Source organism: Stenella coeruleoalba, assembly GCF_951394435.1.
Source record: "Stenella coeruleoalba genome assembly, chromosome: 7".
NCBI lineage: Eukaryota > Metazoa > Chordata > Mammalia > Artiodactyla > Delphinidae > Stenella > Stenella coeruleoalba.
In genome coordinates, this window is record NC_137153.1 from 89,866,083 (window position 1) to 89,891,574 (window position 25,492).

At 46.9% G+C, this 25,492-nt stretch overlaps 1 protein-coding gene across 1 annotated transcript in view; it reads right to left on the reverse strand.

Annotated features, from left to right (window-relative positions):
- Nucleotides 1–4,859: 4,859 nt before the first annotated feature.
- The window catches only part of ANKS6 (ankyrin repeat and sterile alpha motif domain containing 6), a 54,802-nt gene continuing 34,169 nt past the window's right edge, over nt 4,860–25,492 (reverse strand). Inside the window, exons 12-15 of the mRNA XM_079926895.1 lie at nt 24,544–24,730; nt 19,549–19,616; nt 16,255–16,371; nt 4,860–8,743 (exon numbers count right to left, since the gene is read on the reverse strand). Of these exons, the coding sequence (XP_079783021.1) occupies nt 8,639–8,743; nt 16,255–16,371; nt 19,549–19,616; nt 24,544–24,730 (477 nt within the window). The 3' untranslated portion in view covers nt 4,860–8,638. The remainder of the gene's footprint in view (nt 8,744–16,254; nt 16,372–19,548; nt 19,617–24,543; nt 24,731–25,492) is intronic.

Below are 25,492 nucleotides of genomic sequence, written 5' to 3' on the forward strand. Positions count from 1 at the left end.
AAAAAGAACAAAGTTGGAGGCATAATGTTCCCAGACTTCACACAATACTACAAAGCTACAGTAATCAAAACAGTGTGGTATTGGCACAAAAACAGACATACGGATCAATGGAACAGAACAGAGAGCCCAGATATAAACCCACACACCTACAGTCAATTAAACTCTGACAAAGGAGACAAGAATATACAATGGATAAAAGACAGTCTCTTTAGCAACTGGTGGGGGAAAGCTGGACAGCTGCATGTAAACCAATGAAGTTAGAATACTCCCTCACACCATACACAAAAATAACCTCAAAATGGCTTAAAGACTGAAATATAAGACATGACCCCATAAAAATCCTAGAAGAGAACACTGGCAAAACACTCTCTGATGTAAATCGTAGCAATGTTTTCTTACATCAGTCTCCCAAGGCAATAGAAATAAAAGCAAAAATAAACAAATGGGATCTAATCAAACTTATAAGCTTCTGCACAGCAAAGGAAATCATAAACAAAACAAAAAGACAATCTAAAGACTGGGAGAAAATATTTGTAAATGATATGACCGACAAGGGCTTAATTTCCAAAATATACAAACAGCTCATACAACTGAATAACAAAAAAACAAAAAAACCCAATCAAAAAATGAGCAGAAGATCTAAACAGACATTTCTCCAAAGAAGACATATAGATGGCTGGTAGGCACATGAAAAGATGCTCGACATTGCTAATCATTAGAGAAATGCAAATCAAAACTACAATGAGGTATCACCTCACACTGGTGAGAATGGCCATCATTAAAAAGTCTACAAACAATAAATGCTGGAGAGAATGTGGAGAAAAGGGAACCCTCTGACACTGTAATGTAAATTGGTGCAGCCACTATGGAAAACAGTATGGAGGTTCCTTAAAAAACTAAAAATAGAGCTACCACATGATCCATCAATCCTATTCCTGGGCATATATCCAGAAAAGATGAAAACTCTAATTCAAAAAGATACATGCGGGCTTCCCTGGTGGCGCAGTCGTTGAGAGTCCGCCTGCCGTTGCAGGGGACACGGGTTCGTGCCCCGGTCCGGGAAGATCCCACATGCCACGGAGCGACTAGGCGTGTGAGCCATGGCCGCTGAGCCTGCGTGTCCGGAGCCTGTGCTCCACAATGGGAGAGGCCACAACAGTGAGAGGCCTGCGTACCGCAAAAAAAAAAAAAAAAAGATACATGCATCCCTATGCTCATATCAGCACTATTTACAATAGCCAAGACATGGAAGCAACCTAAATGTCCATCACCAGATGAATGGATAAAGAAGATGTGGTATATATACATATACAATGGAATACTACACAGCCATAAAAAAGAATGAAATAATGCCATTTCCAGCAACATGGATGGGCCTAGAGATTATCATACTAAGTGAAGGAAACCAGACAAATACCATATGATACTCATTATATGTGGAATCTAAAATATGATACAAATGAACTTATTTACAAAACAGACTCACAGACATAGAAACTTATGGTTACCAAAGAGGAAAGGGGGAAGGAGGGATAAATTAGGAGTTTGGGACTAGCAGATACAAATTACTATGTATAAAACACATAAACAACAAGGTCCTACTGTATAGCACAGGGGACTATATTCAATATCTTGTAATAAACTATAACAGAAAAAGAATATGAAAAAGAATAACTGAATCAATTTGCTGTACACAGAAAATAATACAATATTGTAAATCAACTGTACTTCAAATAAACAAACAAACAAACAAATAAAGCGGAGTGCAATGCCCATAGGCCTCCGGTTATAAGCTTAGTTGAAAGTTCAAGAAACTTGGAAAGCCCACTGGAAATGTCAGCAGGGAGGGTTTTTCCGGGTGGGAAATTTCTGCCAGGCAAGGGCTCCTTAGGGCCACAGTCCCAGGCTCTGTGCATCCTGGAACCCCCACAGGACTCTGGGGAAAGCTATATTTGATCTTAAAGCTCAAGAGATGTAAAAACATCAGTGTGTTACATTATGTATATCAAATTATACTCACTGATAATGACTTTTGTTTAAAAGTCAATTGTTTAAATTTAAATTGTCAAAATTGTTTTAACAATTGTTTAAAAATAAAAATAAAACTTTTAAGTAAAAAAAAACAAAAAACAAAAAAAAGTGATCCAAGAATGCTAAGTGGATCAAAGTAGAGACAGCTATTCCACAGGTCTAAAGAACACAGTCTGCATCTTGTGCTTTTTTCTCCAATTCTTTCTTTGCTCTAAATTCTTCCTTATACAATTGTGGGTTGTAAACTGAGTTACGTGTGTTAAATTCATTGCTATGCAATAAACACAGCTTTTCCGTCATTCTTTCATTTGGCCGGTGCATCCCTGGCCCTGTCTTAGGTCCATAACCTAGCTCCTCTAACTGCTACCAGCTCAGGGTTCATTAACGCGGCTGCATTAATGAGTTGCGGCCCCAGCAGAGCACAACGTCCCCCTGCATTGCAGCTGGTGAGGAAGAGCTCATGTGGCCCTGACCCTCAAGGAACGGGGAGAGGGAACGAGCAATTAGAATCGGCTGTTGCCCCAAGACACTTATCCTTGACTCGCATTATCTCAGTTAACCCTTGTCCTGCCCTGGGAGCCAGGATTGTTATCACCCCAGTGGATCATAAGCTCCACAAAGGCAGGGGCTTTGATTTGCCCTCTGGGCATCCCCAGTGCCCCATCAGCGGCTGTCTGCTGAATGAGTGCGTCAACCCTCGCTCCGTGCGACGGCGAGAAACAGAGTTCGCTTACCTGAGGAAGCTGTCACCATGCACACGGCTTCCCCGCGAGCCTGCGGCTCCAAGGTCGCCTGACGGACATTCCCTCGGAGGATTCTGTCTGACTCAGGCTCTCGGCCACTGTCCCTCATGAGGAGTTAGTAAAATCAGTTTGCCCTGAGGCCCCCTCACGGATGAAGTCAAGCTACAGAACCTGAGGGAACATTAGTGTGAAGTCTCCAGTTCTAGGTCCTTCTTTATGGCTGAAGTTCCTCTCCACACACGCACAGCCTTAAACTTAACAAAGCGCTGGCTCACAGGCCGGGTTCCCCAGGGGCAGACTGTGCGTGGCCACTGCCTGCAGCACGTGGTTTAGGCACTGGTCTCGGGAGGGACACCTGTGGCACGGCAGGGAAAGCGTGACTGGGCGGACGGAGGCTGGGGCTGTCTCACCGGAAGCGCAGGGGCTGGTGGGAGAAGTGGGCGGAAGTGGGCGTCGATGGGGCTGGGGCCCACCCCTCGGTGGAGCGAGAGTCGAGGCCAACGCGGAAGCGCTTCTGAAAACCCTCGTCTATGACCCAAAGGGAGTGTTTCTTATTGTGAGGAAATTGAAGACAATTATTCTGCTGAAAGAGCTTCGAGCAAGTGAAGTGGAGAAGCCCCCAGCCCCGTGGAGAGAGGAAATGAGAGCCAGAGGAGTAGCTGGAGGGCCGGGAGCACGTGGTGCCTCAGGGAGCGTTCCCACCTTCCTAAGGGGCTTGCCTCCCGCAGAGCCAGGACAAGGGTGGCCCCACCTCATTCCTGAGCATTTTCTGTGTGGGGCTCTGGTTGAGACTGGCAGCCCATCTAGACCCCTCTGATGAAGGGGACAGAAAGGTGTGTGTACATACACGTGTCGGGGGGAGGGGGGAGGGAGAGCAAGACCCTACAATGGTGATGTATCCTTCACCTTGAAGGACAAAGTGGAGAAGGTGAACACTGACAAAAGGGTGGAAGACCAGCCAGGTCTTGAGCTCCCCTTTTCTTCCTTCTTTTAAAATTATAGCAAAAAATATATAAAACTTACCATTTTACCCACTTTAAAGTGTGGCCTGGCATTAAGCACATCCACAATGTTGTACCACCATCACCATTATCTAGTTCCAGAAGTTTTTCATGACCCCAAAAGGAAATCGCCTACCCATTAAGCATGGCTCCCCATTTCCTCAATCCCCAAATCTCAGCTTTCCATCCCTATGGATTGGCCATTTCATATAAATGGAATCACATAATACGTGGTCTTTCGTGTCTGGCTTCTTTCACTTAGCACAATGTTTTCAAGTTTCATCCATGTTGTAGTGTGGATCGCTACTTCCATGGCTGAACAATATTCCGCTGTGTGGATAATCCCAAATTTTGTTTATCCATTCATCTGTTGATGGCCATCTGGATTATTACCACCTGTGGCTGTTGTGAATTGTGCTGTTATGAATATCTGCATACAAGTTTTTAGTTGAATACCTATTTTCAATTCTTTTGGGTATATTACCTAGGAGTAGAGTTGCTGGGTCGTATGGTATTTCGATGTTTAACTTACTGAGGAACCACTCCCCCTTCTTTTTATAGATTTTCACAGACTCAGAAGGCTGGAAAGGACCTCAAAAGTGACCTAGAGCAATGTTTCTCAGACTTTTGGATTTCACACATCCATGAAACTAAAACCACCACTACCACCACCCTCGCCCTTCAAAGTAATAGGGATTTGTGTCAGGATCAAGGCCAGCCTCATAAAATGAGTATATTTAGTGTCAGGTAAACTCATTGCCTTGTACTTGTTTTTCTCCTATCACCTCCACCATTGGGTCATTTGGGAACCACTTGCCTGGTCCAATCTTCATCTAAAGTCTGAGTTCCCCTCTCCAGCTGCCCTGGGCTTGACCAGCCTCTGGGGCTCAGCTGGGGGATGTTCTCCCTTCTAGGTAGCCCTGGTCCCTGGAATGTTCTTCCTCATGGAGTGCTGGCCCTATTCCCATGGTCTCCCCAGTATCTTTGCTCCCCACAGACCTTGGCCTCATTCCACCTGTTTTGGGCCTGGGACCCATGCTACTTTCTGCTTCCTGAATGCTCTATAGGGCTGAGCACAGCCAACATGAGACACTGAGAGCAGAAGAGGTGGAGATGAGGGAGCCCCAGACTTGTAAAGACTCTCAGCAGAAACAAAGAGAATCTCCAAGCCATATATGTATAGTATTATGGTATTTCATAAACACCTCCCCACCAAAAAAAAAAAAAAAAAATTGTGAACAAGCCATACAGACTAACAAGGTTTTATTTGTTTTATGTTGGCTGGGCTTATCCCAATTCAACATTTCTCTCTGTGCTGAAAGGCAGCAAGACAGCATGGAGAGACTTGACAGGTGAGGCCTGCATTCAGATCGACCATCGCCTGTTACAAGGTGACCTTGGTGAGGTTGATATCTGTGTGCCACACTCACCAAATTGGTAGAAAGGGGATTTTAAGGCTGCCTCACAAGATTATCATGAAGGAGGTGAGGCAACAGAAGCGCCCAGCACACCATAGGCACTTGCTCCATAACAGTTCTCATTGGAAGAAATCTGAGCAGCATTTTATACCTTCGATGAGCAAAAACAAAGTGAGAACACAAACTCACCATTATTTAATATACATTTGGCAAACAAAAGTCCTTCAAAGAATCAAATCCCTGTATGGAAAAACAATAAAATAGTAACAAAAAGAAGTGTTGGATGGTAAGGAACATGGAAACACAGTAGAGCTGAAACAAAACAGCACCTTGGTCTCTTATCAAAGGATCCAGTGGCACTGCTGAGGCCAAACCCTACCCCAGCCACCTGGACAGTGGGAACAAGGTCTCCCGGAAGAGGATGGCCATGCCCTGTGTCTATGAGCCCTAGGGAGGCAGCTCCAACAGGAACTAAGACTCATGGGGGCTGGCTCAACCCACTGGGTAGGGAGGGCCCTGAGGAGGGGCCCTGGGTGGTCCCCACCTTAGGAAAGAAGTTGAAGAGGGGACTCACCACCCACCTCCCCCAGGAAGGAGATTCAGTCCCTGGCCAGTCCTTCAGAATTTGTTATCAACTTTGTCAGGGAAAGCATCAGGTCTCCTTACATGCTGAACAGGATCTGTTGGTTAATGAGACATGATCACCTTGCCTGAACAAAGCACAGATGGTGCTTCACACCTTCAGTCTGGGCTGCAGAATCTTCCCAGGAAGGGTCCCAAGCCCTCAAAAGGTGCTTTCTTGGAAGGTCAGCGTAGATGTTCACAGCTGTCTAGCCCGGGACTGGCCTGCACGGCACTGTCCTTAGGCAGCTCTGAGGCAAGAGCAAACTGGAGGGGTTTCCTGCTTCCTCTCTGCCCCCTGGTTCAGCCCCTGTGATCAGGCTGGAAGGCCTCCCTTCTTTCTGTCCACCTTGCTGGGAATCCCAGTGACACAAACACCAGAGTCAGCCACAACTGGAGGGTGGGGATTCAACAACAACCCTCACTTCCTCGGGGCTCCGATACCAGCAGAGCCACCTAAGCTGCTGCCACCTCTGGCTGGAGGCTGCTGCTTCTGGCCTTGCCCACGCAGCCCTGGCTACATCAGGGCAAGTGGGAGGCGGGGTGGGGCAGGGGAGAAACAGAGTATTTCAAACAGGCAAGCATCGTGGAGATTTCTCCCATCTGCAGAGCTCCACATGGTGTGAAAAGGGCTTTCACCTTCATCTGCTCCTCAGCGCCTTGGGGAGCGCTACCCCCTTGTAACTGAAAGGGAAACTGAGGTCCAAGGAATGTTAGAAATATGTTACCCATTAAGAAGTGGCTGAGCCAAAACCCAGTGCTAGGACCGACTATAGATTCAGTGCTCTTCCACAGTCTCTGAAGATATGAGTACATTAAAACAGCGAGAATGCCTGGTGCCTCTAGCCCCGGGAGTCTATAGGAATTGGTGGCAAAAGCATGGGCTCAGAGCCCACTAGATCCGGTTCTCAGCCAGCTCTACTCCTTCCGGGCTGGGGAACTGGCATGCAGCTCCAGTCCTCTGTGTCTGTTTCCCCAGCGTGCAGGATGAGGTTAAACCATGCCAGCCTCCAGGCTTCTGGTGAGGACAGATGACACTGGGTTCCAGCTGCTGCACACAGAAGGTGCTCAATGACTGTGTCTCCTTAAAAAAGGTTGGGATGCGAGGAACATTTATAAAGGTGTCTGTCAGTGATGGCTAAAACAAAACCTCTTCTCTCCAGTCATGTGGGAAGCTGGCTTTTATGGGCGGGAAGATGGGAGGATGAAGGAGGAACAGCATCCGCTGGATCAACGGACAGAGGGAGAACACGATGAGGCTCCAGGCAACATGGTCAGGACTCCCTCTAGAAGCCAGCAGAGGGTGAATGGGCACTCATGGCCGGGGGAGGGAGAGGTGAGAGGCCACATCTCCCAAGGAGACCAGCATGCGGCCAGGCAGAGCTCACGGTAAAGATGAGAACTCTGCAAAGGCTGCTATCCATTGCGCATGTCCCACGGACCAAGTGCTTGACGCACGCTGGCTCTAAGCGCCAACTTACCCGTCCCTGGCCACACAGCTGGCTAGCTGTAGGGCTGAACCAGAACTCTGAGCCTGAGTCCAGAGCACACGCTTTCTCCACTCTTCCGTGCTGCCCCTCGAGGCTGGGACCACCATTCCTTTCTTCTCTTGCTGTCCAGGTCCTCAAGGGTGGGGACTGGCTCTGACTCATCTCTGCACCCCCAGCACCCAGCGGTGCTGGTCGAATGAATTACGCACTTGAAAACATTTCAGAAACCTACTGGACTCAAAAGTCAGAGTCCTTTTCATAGAATATGACACAGTAGAAAACTACACAGGCTGATTCCCTTCTGAGGAATGTAGCCTTAGAAGAAATTCTAAATTCTTCACTTCTTTGCCTAGAAAATGTGAGTATCCAAGTCCTTCTACAATGTAATGTATTAGGGTCTTCTGCTCCCACTCAAAGTGGAAAAGCCCTACTGTGATATGGGGTGAGCAGCGTGGAATATCAGAGCATTGTTTTGCCTGACGACAGACAAGGAAACTGAAGGCCAGGAAGGAAAAGGGATCCCTCAAGATCACACCTTGGGCCTTGCCATTTTTCCTACATAAAAGGCTGCCTTTGCAAGAAAGAAGTACGCATTCAACATATACATCCTGAACAGCTGTTGTACGCTATCTGCAGCAGGTGCAGTGAAGTGCTAGAGCAGAGTTATCACACGGAGCAGTAAGGGCCCCAGAGGCTGGAGGAGTTAGTTCTGTGTAAGGGAGTTGAGAAAGGCTTCATGTGATAGGTGACTTGGACCATTAGGGAGAAGTTAGAAGTTCTAAGGGAAGATGTGGAAGAGTGGCTAACCTTCTGCCAAAATATGTGCTCCCCCATCTAAGTACAGAGCTGTTGCTGTGAAGCCACTACCTGAACAACGACTACACGTGGGGCCACGTGACTATGAGCGGCCGATGGAACGTGAGCAGTTAAGAGCAAAGCAGTAAAGAAATGGCTGTGCCTTCTTCACCATCCCCTTCCCCTCTGCCAGCCAGAAACAAAGCCTCTGAGGCCCCAGGAATGGCAGAGCCACAGATGAAAGGAGCTGGGTCCCTGAATCACCGTGTGCTTCTGCCGAGCGGATGCAGCCATACTGGATTGTATGGGAGAGTAAGTCTCTACAGTGTTGGAGTTTGTTACAGCAACAAGCATCACCAACTACTACAGAAGGGAAGGGAAGACAGGTGTTCCAGGCAGAAGGACTAAGGCACAGCGGTGTGACAAAAACATAGTGTGTTTCAGGGAATGGGGAAGGTCTGATGGTGGCTGGAGCACCGGCCACGTGAAGGGGGTACTGAGATTCAGCAAGCTCACGCTGGTCACCACAGGAAGGAAGGTCACGTACAGGGATTGTTTCCAGGGGCCCTGGTGTTGCTGGCGCTGCTCTCGAAGGAAGAGTGGAAGTTGTGAATGGTTTCCTGTAAAATTTGTCTCTCGCGTCCCTGTGGAGGAAATTGAAAACAGACACAGAAAGTCTTGTTAAATCTTTTAACCATTAATTCAATTGACACAGTGCTGTTAACGTTTAACTCATACTTGAAAAACCCATGGGCATCTTGGGGAAAACAAATTACCTAATTGAAAGAGTACTGAGTTTAATAAAAACATCCTGAGTCAGAATCTCCCCCAGCACCCACAAACACAGCATGCCAGGCCTGGAGAGGCCCCCAAGATGCAGGGGTCCAATTTCCCAGATGAGGAAGGGCAGCAGAACCCAGGGAGCAAGAATGACTTGCCCTGGGTCACTCGGCCCGGAAGGGACGTCTCCTACCCTGCCCTGTGCATCTTTCCAGCCCTCGTATCTCCAGGGACTTCAGAGGGAGCTGAACTTTCTGATACAGAGTGAGAGTTTGAACTGCCTTTACTCCCCCTTGTCCAAAAGATGACAGATTCGTTTTCACAGTGATTCACTTCTCACCCCATCCTTGCAGACCCCCCTCCTAGTTGCTGCTCTTTACACACATATTTTGAGATGGGAAAAGAGGGGGGATGTGGATGTTTTTTTAAGCCCAAAGAACATCTTCACTGAATACGTAGGCGAGAGGCAGTGATATATAGAGGTGAAGAACAGAGACTGGAATCACACAGCCTGGGTTCAAATCCCAACCCTCCCATTTACTAGCTGGGTGACCTTGAGCAAGACACTTCATCTCTCTGGGCCTTAATTTCCTCATCTATAAAACGAGGATGATAATTGTACCTCAGATGGTTGCTGCTGACATTGGGCTGTGGGTGGGCAGCAGGAGGCCAGCATATCCTGACCTCAGAGAACAGCAGTGTAGATTAAACATATATATATATATATATATATATTTTTTTTTTTTTTTTTTTTTTTTTTTTTTGCGGTACGCGGGCCTCTCACTGTTGTGGCCCCTCCCGTTGCAGAGCACAGGCTCTGGACGTGCAGGCTTAGCGGCCATGGCTCACGGGCCCAGCCGCTCCGCGGCATGTGGGATCCTCCCAGACCAGGGCATGAACCCATGTCCCCTGCATCGCAGGCGGACTCTCAACCACTGCGCCACCAGGGAAGCCCTAAACATATATTTTTTAAACTAAGAAATAAATGTGGTCAAAATGTAAAGCAAATTAAAACTGAATAATCTCTGGCAGATTGTTTTCTGCCAAGAGTGGAAAAAAAATAAGAAACTCCACTGAATGAGCCTAGACTTTAAACTTTCTCTTCCTTTATTGCATGGACTGCCCTTTCCAGATCCCCAAGCAGAGACCTCTAGTGCTGACGAGGCCTCCTGGACACTTGGGAGGGCAGAAGAGTCTCCCTTCACACAATCCTTCCAGGTCATCCTTCCAAGACAGCTGGGAAAGTGCCATCAGGATTCCATCAACACACACCTAAAGGCAGCAGGGAAGAGGACAGAGCATTGGAGGTGGGGAGGTGGAGTCAGAGGACCCCGAATCCCTAACCCACTACTCACTCTGTCCCAGGCATGACCCCATGCTGCTGAGTTTCTGTATCTGTAAAAGGGAGATGGTATCACATGCTGGGGCTGTGATGAGGCTCAACCTGAGATAATGAACGGGGTGACACTGTGCAAACTGCAGAGGGCTAAAAAATAAATAGAGGGAATGACAACCATGTCATTATTAGACACCACCTTAGCCTTAATTGCCTGAGAAATGAGGTCAGGGCGAGACAGGGTTCCAGCACACTATGCTTCCTAACCTCAGGAGGGAGCCGCAGATGATGAAAACCATAATCACTCCCTGCATCCACACCTGATTGAAGATGATAATGATAACTGCCCTTTAAAAACCCCCAAGTTTCAAAGGACCTGCCTGATAATTCTCAAAAGGAGAAAAAGCAAATGGCCATTAAAAGTAGAAAAAATGTTCAGTCTATCTAGTAGTTAAAGAAATACAAACCAACACAAAGCATACTTCTCGGCCTATCAAATTAATAAAAATTAAAAAGCAAATTGGTAGTACCCAATGCTGGCAAGGGTGACACTGGAACTTATAACCACAGCTGGTGGGGGTGTTCACTGGCTCCTGCTGGAAGGTATTTCAGGACAAAGTACCATATACCTTGACTTAGACTCTGACTCCATAATTTCACTTTTTTTAGATGTCTATTCTGAGGAGATAATTAGAAAGCCTTATACACGAAGTTGCTCACTGTAGCACTATTTATAGAAAGTTTGAATATCTACATATCCAACAAGTAGGGATTAAAAAAAATAATTTTAGTACATCCTTGCAAATTTATTTTATTATATTAAAAGAGTTCTTAATGACATGGGTAACTGCATATATTTACTGTTAAACAAAGTAAGTAGAATATAAAATTATAGATCCAAATTTATCTCAGCCACATAAAGAAAACATTCAGCACAAAACACTGCAGAGCGATCTTACCAAATACGAACAGTGCTGGCCTCTGGGTAGTTGGATCGTGACTCCTTTGAAAGTTTTTTTCGCCTTTCTGGCACTGTGCAAATTTAGTAAGACAAATATGCACAACTTTGAATAATCACAAAAAAATGGGAATGGAAAGAAGCAATGGCTTAGGACCAACTAAAGGTGAAACTCAGGCCATCATTTCTGTTTAACCTTCTCCAATATAGCACTTGTCTGAAACTAACAGACTAATAAGCTGACTTGAGTATATATCACAACTCGGATACTGGGGTGGGCTCACCTGGAAGTCAAATAGTTTGCAGGCTGAGGGTCCACGCTGCTTTGCTGATATTTTTATGGCTGAGCCAGGTTTTGGGCGAATATTCATTAAAAAAAAAATTTTGAGGAGGCAAAGATGGTGTCAAGATGGCAGTGTGGGAAGATGCAGAGTTAGCGTCTCCCCACAACTAGGGTGCCTGCCGGCCGCTGGTGGGGGACTCTGACGCCCAAGGAGACGGGAAGAACCCGAGAGTGAACTGGTAGGATGTAGGGGGACTGAGGGGGGAGGAGAAGTGGAGGCCAGACAGGATCAGCGCCCCTGAGGCCCGGGAGATCAGGAGAGGCAGGTGGGAGGGACTCTCCGGAAAGAGCATGAGAGGAGCAGAGGGCAATCGCCTGGCCCACGCGGGCCAGGGAGCCTGCTGAGCTCCCAGGCGGGTCCCCTGCCCTCCAATGCCCCGTCCAGACCAACAGGTCCTTGGGAGCATAGGAGGGAGGCCAGGGAGATCAGGAGAGGCAGGCGGGAGGGGCCCTCCCAGACCGGAGGAGCAGGAGAGGTGGGAGGGAGTTTGCCCCACCCACTCGAGCCCAGAAAGCCTGCTGGGCTCCCAGGTGAGGTCTGCTGCCCTCTGAGACCAGGGGTCGGGGGCACATTGGTGTCCCTTCTGTTCCTTGAGCCTAAGCCCCACCCCCCACAGTCCCCAGGGGCCTTTTCCAGCCCTGTGGGTCCTGAGTATTGGCCCCACCCACCGCCCAAACCTCGCCCTTGCTTAGGCCCCGCCCTCCACAGCCAAGGCCTCCCACCAACCCGCCCCTTTTATTTTTTGCTACTCCATGTGGCTTGCGGGATCTTGGTTTGCGAGCCTGGGGTCAGGCGGAAGCTCCTGTGGTGGGAGCTCCGAGTCCAAACCACTGGGCTAACAGAGAACCTCAGACCCTAGGGAATATTCACCAGAGTGAGGTCTCACAGAGGTCCCCATCTCAGCACCAAGATCCAGCTCTACCCAACAGCCTACAAACTCCAGTGTTCGAAGCCTCAGGCCAAACAACCAGTAAAACAGGAATACAATCCCACTCATGAAGAGAAAAAAAAAAAAAGGAGATTGCAAAAAAATATGTCACAAATGAAGGAGCAAGGTAAAAACCTACAAGACCAAATAAATGAAGAGGAAATAGGCAATCTACCTGAAAAAGAATTCAGAGTAATGATAGTAAAGATGATCCAGAATCTTGGAAATAGAATGGAAGCACGGATTGAGAAAATACAAGAAATATTTAACAAAGATCTAAAAGAACTAAAGAAAAACAGAGATGACTAAAGTCTCCCAATCATATGATTAGTCTCCCAATCATACCTTTGCTCTAAGATGCACTTGACACACAGTCCTCATTTCCACAGGACTTTGGCACTACTGACCCTTGAATAATAGGGCCATTCTCCAGCGATTAGTTCAGCTCGGCCCCTTCCCCTTGCACCTATCTCCACGTGGGTTTGCCTGACTTTGCAGGGTGGATGCTACCTGTGGGGAGGACATGGGTGGCGTGGCATGTTGGATGCACTCGGATCTTTCAGTTGGGAGATGATCAGCTGGGGCCCCCAAGGAAGACCACGGTATTGGGCTGAATGTTTGTGTCCTGTGTTGAAACCCTAAGCCATCAATGTGATGGTGTTAGGGGGTGGGGCCTTTGGGGGGTGATTAGAATTAGGTGAGCTCATGAGGGTCAGCCTCCCATGACACCATCGGTGCCCCTATAAGAAGAGATAAGAGAGATTGGCTTCTCTCTGTTATGGGTCACATGGGGACACATGAGAAGGTGGCATTGTGCAACTTGGAATAGGATCCTCACCAAACTCAACCACTGGCACCCTGATCTTAGCCTTCCAGCCTCCATACTTTGAGAGTTAAATTTCCATTTACAAGCCACCTGGTGTAGGTATTTTGTTATGCAGCCCGAACTAAGACAACCACCAGCAGATGTTCCTCTCGATGGGGCCCCGCTTAGTATGGGATACAAGCTGTTACAGAAACAAGGAGAAGGGGGGCAATGAATTTCAGAGAAAACTTAAAGAAAAAAATGTTCTAGCCTGTACAGACTTTAAGACAAATGTCCTCCTTTGGAGTGGGCTTGAGATGTCACATCATCCACTCTGATGATGACAGTTTCCTAAGATTTGCAAATCAACCCAGTCTGTTTTCTTTTTATGATTCCGGACCAAGGAGGCCATAACCACTGAGGGCAGAGGAGAGGTTCCAGAAGCATTAGCGGTTACCATCTACCAAGCCCCAGGCCAGGCTCCAGGGACACCTAGCTCCTGTCTTCCCATGCCCTCCGAGGTCCTCACTGGCCCTACATCTAGAATCTTTTCTGTCCTTCTCGACTGGCCTAGGCTTGGCTTTCCTCACCTCCTTCCTCCCCTTGGCTCACACATCTGGCCCTTGGAGGCCAGGAGGAGGAAGGGTCCTAACTTCTGAGCCAGAGCCTCCTTACCATCACTCACCTAGTCCCCACCCCGAAGCCCTTGGACACTTGACTGGGTCACCCTCAACCACCCTGAGAGCCTTAATCTGTCCCCTCTGGCCTCCCCTCACACGAGGCATCTTTCTCTCCATGCTCCAGCCACTCCTTTAGTTCTTTAAATGCACCACACATCTTCTCACTGCAGGGCCTTTGCACATGTGCTGCCCTCTGCCTGGTCTGCACTTTTCTTCTACCCCTTTGCCAGGTGGTTCCTGTCTTCCTTCACATTGCAGCCCTCCTGCCCTTCCTCGGGGACGTCTTCCAGGCCCTTGCCTTACCAGTCCCCACTCTAAGTCAGGAGCTCTCACAACACAATTTGCCTGTCCCGTGCCTGTGGATTATACCGAGGCAGGATAGCAGAGAGGCCAGGACACAAACTCTGGGTTCTAATCTTGCCTCTGCCACTTACTGACTGTGTGATCTTAGGCAAGTTCCCTGATCTCTCTGTGCTTCAGTTCCCTCATCTGTAAACTGGAAACAACCTCAGCAGCTTTCGTGAGGGTTACACGAATGACTAGATGTGACGTGCTCAGAGCAATGCTGGGCACTGAGTGATACTCAGTGCTCAACACCCACACAGTGCCTGGGACATGGCAGACAGTTAAAGGGAGATTTCTCATGAGTAAATCAATGCTCTGAAGAGTTTAGTGCTGGCTTCAGGTGATCCACCTGCAGTAAGCCACCCTGAGGCTTCCGTTCCCTAGGTGAACCCTTCCTAGCAGCCGAGACCTGCCCACCTTCTGCTGCTCATGTCTAAGGGCAGGGCAGAAACGGTGCTGGTCTCCGAGTTGGGGCTCACTGCCTCTCTCGGAGCCTCTGCTTCCCTATCTGTAAAGTGAGGCAGCAAGGGTCCCAGGACAGGTGAGCAGTGTTTAGGAACAGGCCACTTGCAGAGGAGAAAGAACACACAGCAAAGACCTGCAGGAAAATGCTTAGGCTTGCAGACACCTGCAATGCCTGAAGCAATGCCGACTACATCACTTTGAAGGACGACCTCACAGCCTACACACAGGCAAAACAGTGACGACCACGATGGCAGAAAAACCAGCCCCCAACCCGGCGAGGCTGCAGGGCTGGAGGAGCTGCTTCCACACAGTGTGATGCTGCAGGAACCAGTGAGAAGGACCCCCTCCCTACCCCCGACTCTGCTCCTGGGCTGCACGAGGAGAGTGTGAGGGTACCGGCCTCCTGGATTAACTGAGGAAAGGTATGCACAGTGATCTGTGAATGATAAACTGTTACGTGGATATTTACCTGAGATTGTCACTACAGGTCTGTTCAATATTTCTGTGCCTACCTGGCAATATATAGAAAGAACCATAAAATGGTGCGATCGCTAACATAACCTTGTATTGTTATGTTATGTTGAAGAACAAAACAACAGCAGAAAAAGCAAAAACGCAGAGATGTCCATTCTGGTACTATTTACAATGGTCAAATCCCAGATTTTACCTGTCACTATCGTCGAACAAGTGGGGAGCTGTTCGGCTAAGTGTGAAAGAGCAACAGGTATGCAAGTATTTATACGTTATTGCTTGAATAAGAGACCAAAAAAATCCAGCCCACGTTAGGGAAAAAGACAGAAGGCAAAGGAATGTGAATAGCCCAAGAGCGACTGTACAACTGTCTGCAGAGTGAGTGGTGCCTCACTTCTCTTGTGTTCTGTTTGCTTGTTTGTTTTTTGCATATGTGCCTTTGGGTGGGTGGATGGGTGGGTGGGGGCTTTGCTAATCTTTAGCTCTAAAGCTGGTGAAACAGAAGTTGAACATTAGACAAAAATGCAGGATGCCAACAACAACAACAACACTGACTGACAGATCTCTGTGTGCCAGGTGCTCTGCGGAGCATTTTAGTCCCGGCAGCGAGCCCATCACCCCCACCCTACAGACAAGAAAGCGAGGCTCAGAGGAGGGTGTGACTTGCCCAGGGTCATTGTAAGTGGAGGAGCTGGGATTCAAACCCAGGTCGGCCTGACCCTGCCGCCTGTCTTAATCAACTTCCACTGTGCTCCGGAGGGCAAAACCCAGCCCGGTGGGGTGAGATGACCGGAGGGAATGTTTTAGCCAAATCTAAGGAGAAACCACCTTATGGGAAGAGAGATCTCGAAAAGGAACAGGCATACTCAAAGGTAGTGACCCCTCGGTCATGAGAGGTGTATGAGCGGGGCTGTCGTCCACCAGGTGTGGGGGAGAGATGAAATCAGACCATGAAGGTCCCTGGAACACTGGGGCCGAGGATCCTAGTGAAGCTCTCAGCTGTTGGAAACAGGAAAAAAAAAAAAAAAGATTGAGAACAATACCTTGCCTGCGTTCAGTTCAGAAATCGCTGCCAAAATCTGCTGCCTGGACCCGTCTGTCTTAATCCCCAGCTCCTTCAGGTCGCCATCGGTGAGCGTGAGGAACGCTTCCATATCCACCTGGGGAGAGAGAGGGGGATTCGCTGCTATCTGCTCGGCGCCACACCTCTTTTCCCCAACCACAACCAGACTATCACGATAACGAGCTATTAGTGCTTATGAGCAGTGAATTAATTATGATTTACTACTTCCAAGTCCTGGCTTTATGCTGAAAGTTTATTTGAAAACATCATTAAAATCGAACCCTCAGGACTTCCCTGGTGGTGCAGTGGTTAAGAATTTGCCTGCCAATGCAGGGGACACGGGTTCGATCCCTGGTCCGGGAAGATCCCACATGCCGCGGAGCAACTAAGCCCATGAGCCACAACTACTGAGCCTGCATGCCTAGAGCCCGTGCTCTGCAACAAGAAAAGCCACCGCAATGAGAAGCCCACGCACCACAACGAAGAGTAGCCCCCCACTCGTCACAACTAGAGAAAGCCCGCGCGCAGCAACGAAGAACCAATGCAACCAAAAATAAATAAAATAAAAAACAAACAAAAACAAAACAAAACAAAAAAAACGAACTCTCCTCAGCTCTAAGCCTGGGATTTTTAGGAGAGGTGCATTCTGGAAAGACTCTGAAAACGAAACAAGTAAGGGAAGTCTCTGAGATGGTAATCTGGGTGACTCGAGTGGTAAAAAATCCAAGTCTTGGTACTAGAAAGTTAATTCCAATGTTGCTGCACTTTTAACAGTATCCGATACTGCACAGAAAATATGAGTATGTGGCAGTACTCACCATGTTTCCCCCCCCCCCAAGGACAAGAGAGATGCAGACTGTGGAAAGACAGAGTGAGAAAATAAACAAGCAGAAGCAATAAAGGAAAGAAGGGCCATTGGTTTTTACCGGAAAAAAAAGGGCATCTCAAAGCTGTTCAATCCTTGGTTTTTGCCAGAGAAATTCTAACATTTCTGTCATCCCTGCCTAGGCCTCAGCTCCAGGAGAAATTTCTTCCCTGTCTTGATCTCTTTTAATAGTCACTTTACTTTCATGGATTTAAAAAAAAATCTTGAACCAGGTTTGAGTTAGTGGGGAAGGGTCTGCTCCCTTATCCAACATCAAGCTCTCCCTGAGATGCAGAAAGGGCCCCTCTGATAACGGATAAGCTCCCTGAATCCCTCGGACACTTTACAGATCACAAGGTGCTAACGGGATCAAGGAAGAGGTGACATGATTTTGACGGAAACCACCTGCCCCTGGCCCTGCTGGATACTCCCCTCCCCCACCATCCCAGACCTGTGGCAGAGACCCCACACCCAGCTCCTCAGAAAGCACGGAACGCATAAAATAAAAGCAGGCAGCCATCAGCAAACAGTAAAGATTTTTTTGACGATGAGAACAATCGCCACTGAAGTTTAAGACATCAAGGAGGCAGGAAGGACAGGCTGGATAGGGCAGAAAAGCAAACCAAGGAAGAAAGCCACAGCACCCCTTACTGTTTCTTGAACAAAAATACAAACTCCTCAGATTTTGGAATTTATGAATTAGATAAGATTCTAATGACCAAATAATTCTGCCTTCTCAAATAACAGAGAAAATGTTAAATAATATTTAAATCAAACTGACTAGGTTGAGTTCATCTGCCCAGTGAGGAACATTTCTCTTGCCATAATTTAGCTTGAATTATTTTTATAGAGACTGGATTTTCTTCACAACCACAATGCCTTTTTTTATAATGGCTTTTGGCTTTTATTCGGAGGCAGACCCTTTTAAATTTAAACATGATCTGTTGTATTTACTTTGAATGCCAATATACTGTGTATTACCCCCCCCAAAAAAAAAACAAACTCCTCAACTGCATCTCAAGCTTGTTGGGGACAATGAGTGACTCTCGTGATTGCTACAATAACTATGACAGTTGTCATGTGCTAAACTGGGCACCAGAATGTTCTAAGCCAGTGATTACACCCTGGTGGCTAATGGGCCCACTGAGGAGTTTTATTTGGCCAACAGTAAAAATTTTAACATCTTATTGAGACGTAATTCACCTACCATACAATTCACCCATTTAAAGTGTGCAATTCAAAGATTTTTAGTGCAGAGTTATGCAACCGTCACCACACTTAATTTTAGAACATTTTCATCACCCCAAAAAGAAAACCCATACTCATTAGCAATCACTCCCATTCTATCCTCCCCACATTCCCTGGCAACCACTAATCTACTGTCTGTCTCTATAGATTTGCCTATTCTGGACACTGTATATAAATGGAGTCATACCATATGCGGCCTTTTGTGACTACTTTCACTTAGCACAGTGTTTTCAAGGCTCACCCATGTTGTAGTGTGTATCAGCATTTCCTTCTTTTTCATGACCTAGCTACATTCCACGGTACAGAGGTAACACGTCTTAGTTATTCATTCATCAACTGAGGGGCATTTGGGTCGTTTCCACTTTTTGGCTACTAAGAATAGTGCTGCTATGAACACTCTGTGTGAACACATGCTTTCAGTTATCTTGGGTATATACCTGGGAGAGGGATTTCTGGGTCATAAAGTAACTCTGCTAAACATTTTGAGAAACTGCCAAACTGCAGGACAGTAATTTTTAAAAATGTGGTGGTGAGCGCTTTAGAGCAAATAGGAACCTCTTAGACTAACACAGACTATTTACATCCAGATACTGAACACAGGTTCATCAGGATTTGCTTTTTTACCTGCTTTAAACCTAAGAACGTGCCAGGCAATCCCCTTCAACTAGAAGGACAGAAACAAACTTCACTAGAGAGAGCAGAGTTCAAAATTATACAATTCTATTATAATAAAACAAGTTATAAGGTCCCCAGGATTTCACTGTTATGAACTGAACCAAATGTGCTGTACAAGAATTCTATTTCCTCAGCTATCTAAGTGAAAAAGATCAATCTAGGCTTACAGGATGACAACCTACATATTTAGACAACTGTTTTATGGTAAGATATAAATTGACATTCAGAAAGAACATCCTGGGCTTCCCTGGTGGCGCAGTGGTTGAGAGTCCGCCTGCTGTGCAGGGGACATGGGTTCGTGCCCCAGTCCGGGAGGATCCCACATGCCGCAGAGCGGCTGGGCTCGTGAGCCATGGCTGCTGAGCCTGTGCGTCCGGAGCCTGTGCTCCGCAACGGGAGAGGCCACAACAGTGAGAGGCCCGCGTACTGCAAAAAAACCAAAAAAAACCCCCAAAAAACAAAAAAAACAAAAAAGAACATCCTTACCTCTTGCTCCTCAAAAATGGGCTGATATTTCTCAAGTGATAATTTCTTAAGGATTCCAGTCAGTTCATCTTCAAGAGGGAAAGAATGTAAAATAAGATATTTTAGCATTGGGTAAAATGTATCAAGAGTGATCTTCAAACTTTCATAAAACAGTGGTAATCTTATTTTGAAATTCTACCAGAAACCCCAACACAGAAAACAGATCTAAGGTGCGTTCCTGGGGATGAAGCTGAAGGTGGGTCCCGAGCCACCTGTTGACCATAATCTTCCCTTAGGGCAGGCTCTCAGCATTTGCCAAAACCCCAGATTGGGCTATGAAGACAGAAGATGTGGGGGCAGTTCATGGCCAGGCTCCAAAGGCTGACTCTCCAATGGCGGGACCATCAAGTTCTTGGAGGTCTAGCTGCTGGGACTAAAACCCTCCCGTCTGTCCCAGAACAATTTTTAATTATGATTTCTTGACTGTTGTTAGCTACAGCTGCAGTAAACACTAATGCCAGCAGTCCTCAGCTAGACAGAGAAAGAACTGGAGAGAACAGGTAGGTGGGCTTCAGACCAGAGTCAAGGTTTGCCTCAAGCGTTGGAGGCTGTGGGCTTCCTGAAGGAAGGGCGTGTCTGAATGGGACAGCAGAGCCAGATGGGCACAGACCAGGGGAAAACAGAAAATTTTGAGTATCAAGTTATCAGAGCAGGGAAGATAAAGGAGACAAAAGCAGCATCTGTGGGGGCTTTAAGAAACATTCCTTCACACATTCGATAAGGATTTATCAGACTAGGCACTGGGGGCTCAATAGGGACCAAAGCAGACCATAAGCAGGCTGTCAGGCTCAAGGCAATGAGGAAGAACAGAGCAGGGTGGGGGAGGTTGACAGGGGATGTGAGAATGTTGTTTTATAGAAGGTGGTCAGGGAAGGCCTCTCAGAAGGAGATATTTGAGCAGTAAATGAAGGAGTGAGCTGTGCAGATATCAAGGCAAAGAGCACCAGGCAGCATCCAGACAGTGAGAACAGCAAGTGCAAAGGTCCTGGGGCAGCGGGGGCAGCTTACAAAAGAGTGGACTGGAGGTTAGGAGGTCAGAGGTCCTTTTATTCACTCATTCATCATTCAACAGTGGCTACTACTGTGCCTACTACGTACTGGGAATGCAAGGATGGAAACGTCCATGCTGTGAAGGAACTCAGTGTAGCTGGGAAGATATAATGAAGAGGATGACAGCTGATGCACAGTGCTCACTGTCAGGCACCCTGTATGGATAATGCATCTCCTCTTAACAACCCCATGAGGTAGACCCTCTTACTGTCCCCATTTGCAGATGAGGAAGGCACAGAAAGCTGGGTACCATATCTCGAGTGAGGTCACACCACTAGTCCATGGCACAGCAGGGATTCAAACACAGTGGTTTAGCTACCAGGCTTCTGCTACACACAGTGCTCTGCCACTTCTCCCACTGGTGATGAGTTAATGGCGAAGCACATGAATAAGGGGATCTGGGGACAGAGAGGACAGCTGACCAGCCCAAGGGACCGGACAGGCTTTGCAGAAGAGGTGCTAATGAAATAGGATGTATGAGATGAAACGAGTCCCAGTCCACACATAATCTATTATAGGCTCATGACGCCTATCATGCTTTGCTGCTGTCATTCCCTCCACGAGTCTCTCTCCACATCTGTGTGCTGGTAAATGTTTAACAACTGGATTTCTGGGAGGGGGAATGTACGCACGTATATAAGTACATGATTTTACTGATTTAAGGATGTGTGTGCACAATTTACATACAATAATAAATTACACAATACTCTGTATTATAAATTCCATATAGCCAATGCCTTCACTGCATTTCAGGCGTCTCACTGAATGCCTTCATTGATTTTTGCCTTACTCTTGAAGACATAGCCAATGAGTGTAGCTCCTACATGAAGGCTCACTAATGCTTCCGTTTACGTGAACGTGCGAGATGAAATGAAATGATGAAGACATACGTTGGAACTTCATGTGAGCAACTTTGCTGAATCAGATAATGGTTTTCAAAATCTTGAAGAATATTTTCTCAATTTTTAATGTTATTTTCAATATAACAGGTTAAATAGTTAAAGTTTAACCTGTATAATTAACACTGTCTCTGTCACTGTCTAGATGACATCCAGATGCTCTTTAAAACATTAAATCAAGCCCTAGTGGGTATTTGCTGATTTTCGTGGTATAAATGCCCCATTGTGGTCAATTTCAACCTACCAACATCATGTTCCTGGAAGTGGAATTGGGAAAGATGCACAGCAGTAACACATCAATACACAGTATTCCCACCACGTAGATAAAGGAGACATAAAGAATCTTAAGAGAACAGGTATTAGTAAAACGCACTAAAAATCAGTAAATAATATATTTTGTTTTAAATGCCACATACCTTTACATGTAACATAATCAGCTTAATTATAAGTTCATGCAGTTTGACTTTTTTTTTGTCTTCTTTTTTTTTAAGCATTTTTATTTTTATTTTTTAAAACTTTTTGGCCGCACAATGTAGTATGTGGGATTTAATTCCCCAACCAGGGATCGAATCCACACCCCCTGCATTGGAAGCATGGAGTCTTAACCACTGGACCGCTGGGGAAGTCCCTGTCTTTTTTTACACATATTTTTGTTGTTGTAATTTGACTTTAAACAGCTGTGTTTAATTGCCAGCTCAACTGTTTCCTACAAATGTAACAATCGGTTCTGGGCCACCATTCCCGGCTCCCAGCCCCCCACTCTTCTCAGTCCTCCTGGCCCGGCACGAGGGCCACTCTTCAGTGAAGACTGCCATGGTGCTTCGTGCCTTGCTGATAACACACGTTTGATCCCACCTTGCGTTACAATCATTTAATGTTATTATGTGGAATGTATCTGAATCCCCAGCCTGATGATGAGTTATGCTGACACTGGCACAGGTTACAGCACCCAGGGCCTACCCCAGTCACCTTCATAGTAGGAATGTGAGGCTGAGAAGGCCACGTCGTCACCACCCCACCACTTCCTCCAGGAGGAATGAACAGATGGACACAGGTGGGAGGATGAGCAGGGCAAAGGCTTGCATGCAGTCCTTGACTGAGGCTACAGATTTCCCACAAAAATATCATAAAGAATGGCTATTTGGGGATAGATTGCAGGCTCTGGTCTGTGATAATCTAATGCCTGAAGGACAAGGGTCTGGCTGCCTCGGGACCCAGGAACCCCAGGAGGGAAAACTAGGCTTTCTAAGCCAGAGAAGGTAATCTAAAAAGAATTTGCTGTCAGGTCCTCCTGTTTTTATCCCAACTAGGCTTTGCAAACCTTTTTTTAAATAATGAATGAGAGGGGAGCAAAGTGAGCATAGACAGTGCATTCTGATGACTGTCTCAATTCTTTTTTTGGAAAAAGGTGGGGTACAAATCCCAAACTGAAACTGTAGGAGTTTAGATTCCTGAAAGCCTCTGAGGCGGGAGAGTTCATGGGTAGGGAAATTAAGATTCCACACAGAAAACACAGCTAGGGGGAATTCCTTGGTGGTCCAGTGGTTAGGACTCGACGCTCTCACTGCCAAGGGCCTGGGTTCAATCCCTGGTTGGGGAACTAAGATCCCACAAGCCACATGGTGTGGCCAAAAAAAAAAAGAAAAGAAAAAGAAAAAAACATTATATAAAAAAGAGAAAACACAGGGAGGAATGGGGTTGCTAAGTGAATCTCTGAAGCTTTTATAAATGATTGCACTAGATATCACAAAACAATAAAAGCAGCCCCAAATAAAGCGGATGCCAATGGCAGTGTACATTTATCAACTCAGTACAGACCAGAGCCTGTGCAGTTGATTTCAACTTATCACTTGCTGGGCAGAACCTGCTCTGCACTCCCTCCCAGTAGCTGAAGCAAGATGCCTGCAAATGCACTTGTGAGGACCACACACACAATGAGAGTTTCCTCCCCTCTCTGATTTATACTCCTTGATTTGCACCTGCCTGGGCCCCATCTCTCATCAAAGCCCTGCTCCCTCCTCCCCCATCCCTGTTCCCAGGAGCCACCAGAGGGCAGTTGTAAAGGATGAGCTTCTTCTCTCCTTTATCTTTTATATCTTCACATCTTTATCTGGGGCCTCACTGCACAGCCTCCACCCCTGCCCGGCCGTCCGGTCCATCTTCCTTTCCTCATCATCCCCACTCATGCAATTTCCAATGTTCTCTGGTTACATCTCCTGCTTTTGCTTGCCCTCCATCCACTTCCATTTTCCTCTGAGGAGCTACTTCTCTCCCTCTCCCAATCCACACAGACCTGACCCCAACCCTGGCTCCAAAGGCAGACACACTCCACCCTTGGGGACACAGAGATAGTCAAGGATGGGCAAACAACCCAAGTTGTTATAAATATAGCCAAGACAGGACAATGACCTTTACCCCTGGGATTTTGCTGTACCTACTAAGAAAGTAGCACTCTTTCTGCTGGGGTTGCTAAGTTAGTAGGAAGAAGTAAGCATGAAGCTGTTGGATATATCCTTGCCACTACTTGAAGAGAGCTTACCTGAGACATGGAGAAAAACATTCCCTAAGCACCTGGATCCAGACACACCTGAAGAACACCCTAGATATTTCCATTATATGAGCCAACAAATTATCAGTTTTTGGTATTGTTTTTGCTTAAATCAGTTTGAGTGGAGATTCCATCCCTTGCAACTGACAGAGTTCTGATTTGTACAAGGTTCAGGGAAAGGTACATAACTGGGGTCGGAGAAGCAGTTCTATGGGTGTTTGTTTGTATATATAAACGAAAATCACCTACATTCAAAAACTACTATACACCTTTTAGGTATGTAAGCTCAATGAAGACAAAAATACAAGGTAGAATCAGGGAAGGGGAAAGACAGGTGTTTTTGTCTGACTGAAAAAATGATAAAACACCTGACCTAGGATGGCTATAGCAAAGAAGGGCAGCTGCTAGGTTACCATGGTAAAGAGGAAAGGGTGGGCTTTCAGGACCCCGGGGACTCACCCTCATCAGTGATGGTGCCACTGCTGGAGCCCCCGCTGCTCTTGGACTGCCGGTGGGATGAGGAGGAGGACACGGAGGACTCGGCTGCCTGCGCTTTGGGAGAAGGTGAAGGCGTGAGCGTGGGGGAGGTGCTTTTGGAGGTAGTGGAAGTTCCAGACGGAGGCCTTTTGCTCGTCTCCAGTTTCTGCTGAAAAGAAAAAGACAAATACAATATTTTTGTGTGTGTGTGGTATGCGGGCCTCTCACTGTTGTGGCCTCTCCCGTGTGGAGCACAGGCTCCGGACGCGCAGGCTCAGCGGCCATGGCTCACGGGCCCAGCTGCTCCGCGGCATGTGGGATCTTCCCGGACCGGGGCACGAACCCATGTCCCCTGCATCGGCAGGCGGACTTTCAACCACTGCGCCACCAGGGAAGCCCGACAAATACAATTTTGAGCCCAAATCAATTGAGTCCTTTGCCCACTGGGAGGGAAAACAACTTTCATACCAGGACTGGTGAGATTTGGGGTTTCTGCATTTACTCTTGACCTGTGACTGAAATTTTAGAATCCAAGCTATAAGCCCTCTTTATCTGTCTCTGTATGTCTGTAGATTAGAAAGGCCTTTATCCTTCATTGTGTAATATTTTCTTATTTCCAGAGGTTATTAATAAATTTGATTATAAAGTCAAAAAAAATAAAAAAGAATAAGACAAATACATAAGCCATTACCTGGAGGGTAGACATGATTCAAACAGACACCCACAACAGGGAACACGTGGGACATTTGACTCAACAAGATATCTAACCAGGACTATGACATCTACTTAAGAAAACATGCAAAGCAGAAACAGTATTATCAAAACAGTTACAGGAAAATCCTCCCCTGGAGCAGAGAGGCAGGGAATGGGATGGAAAAAGTGGCACATAAGGAGCCAGAAAACCCAGGTCCTAGTCCTGCCCCTACAGCTG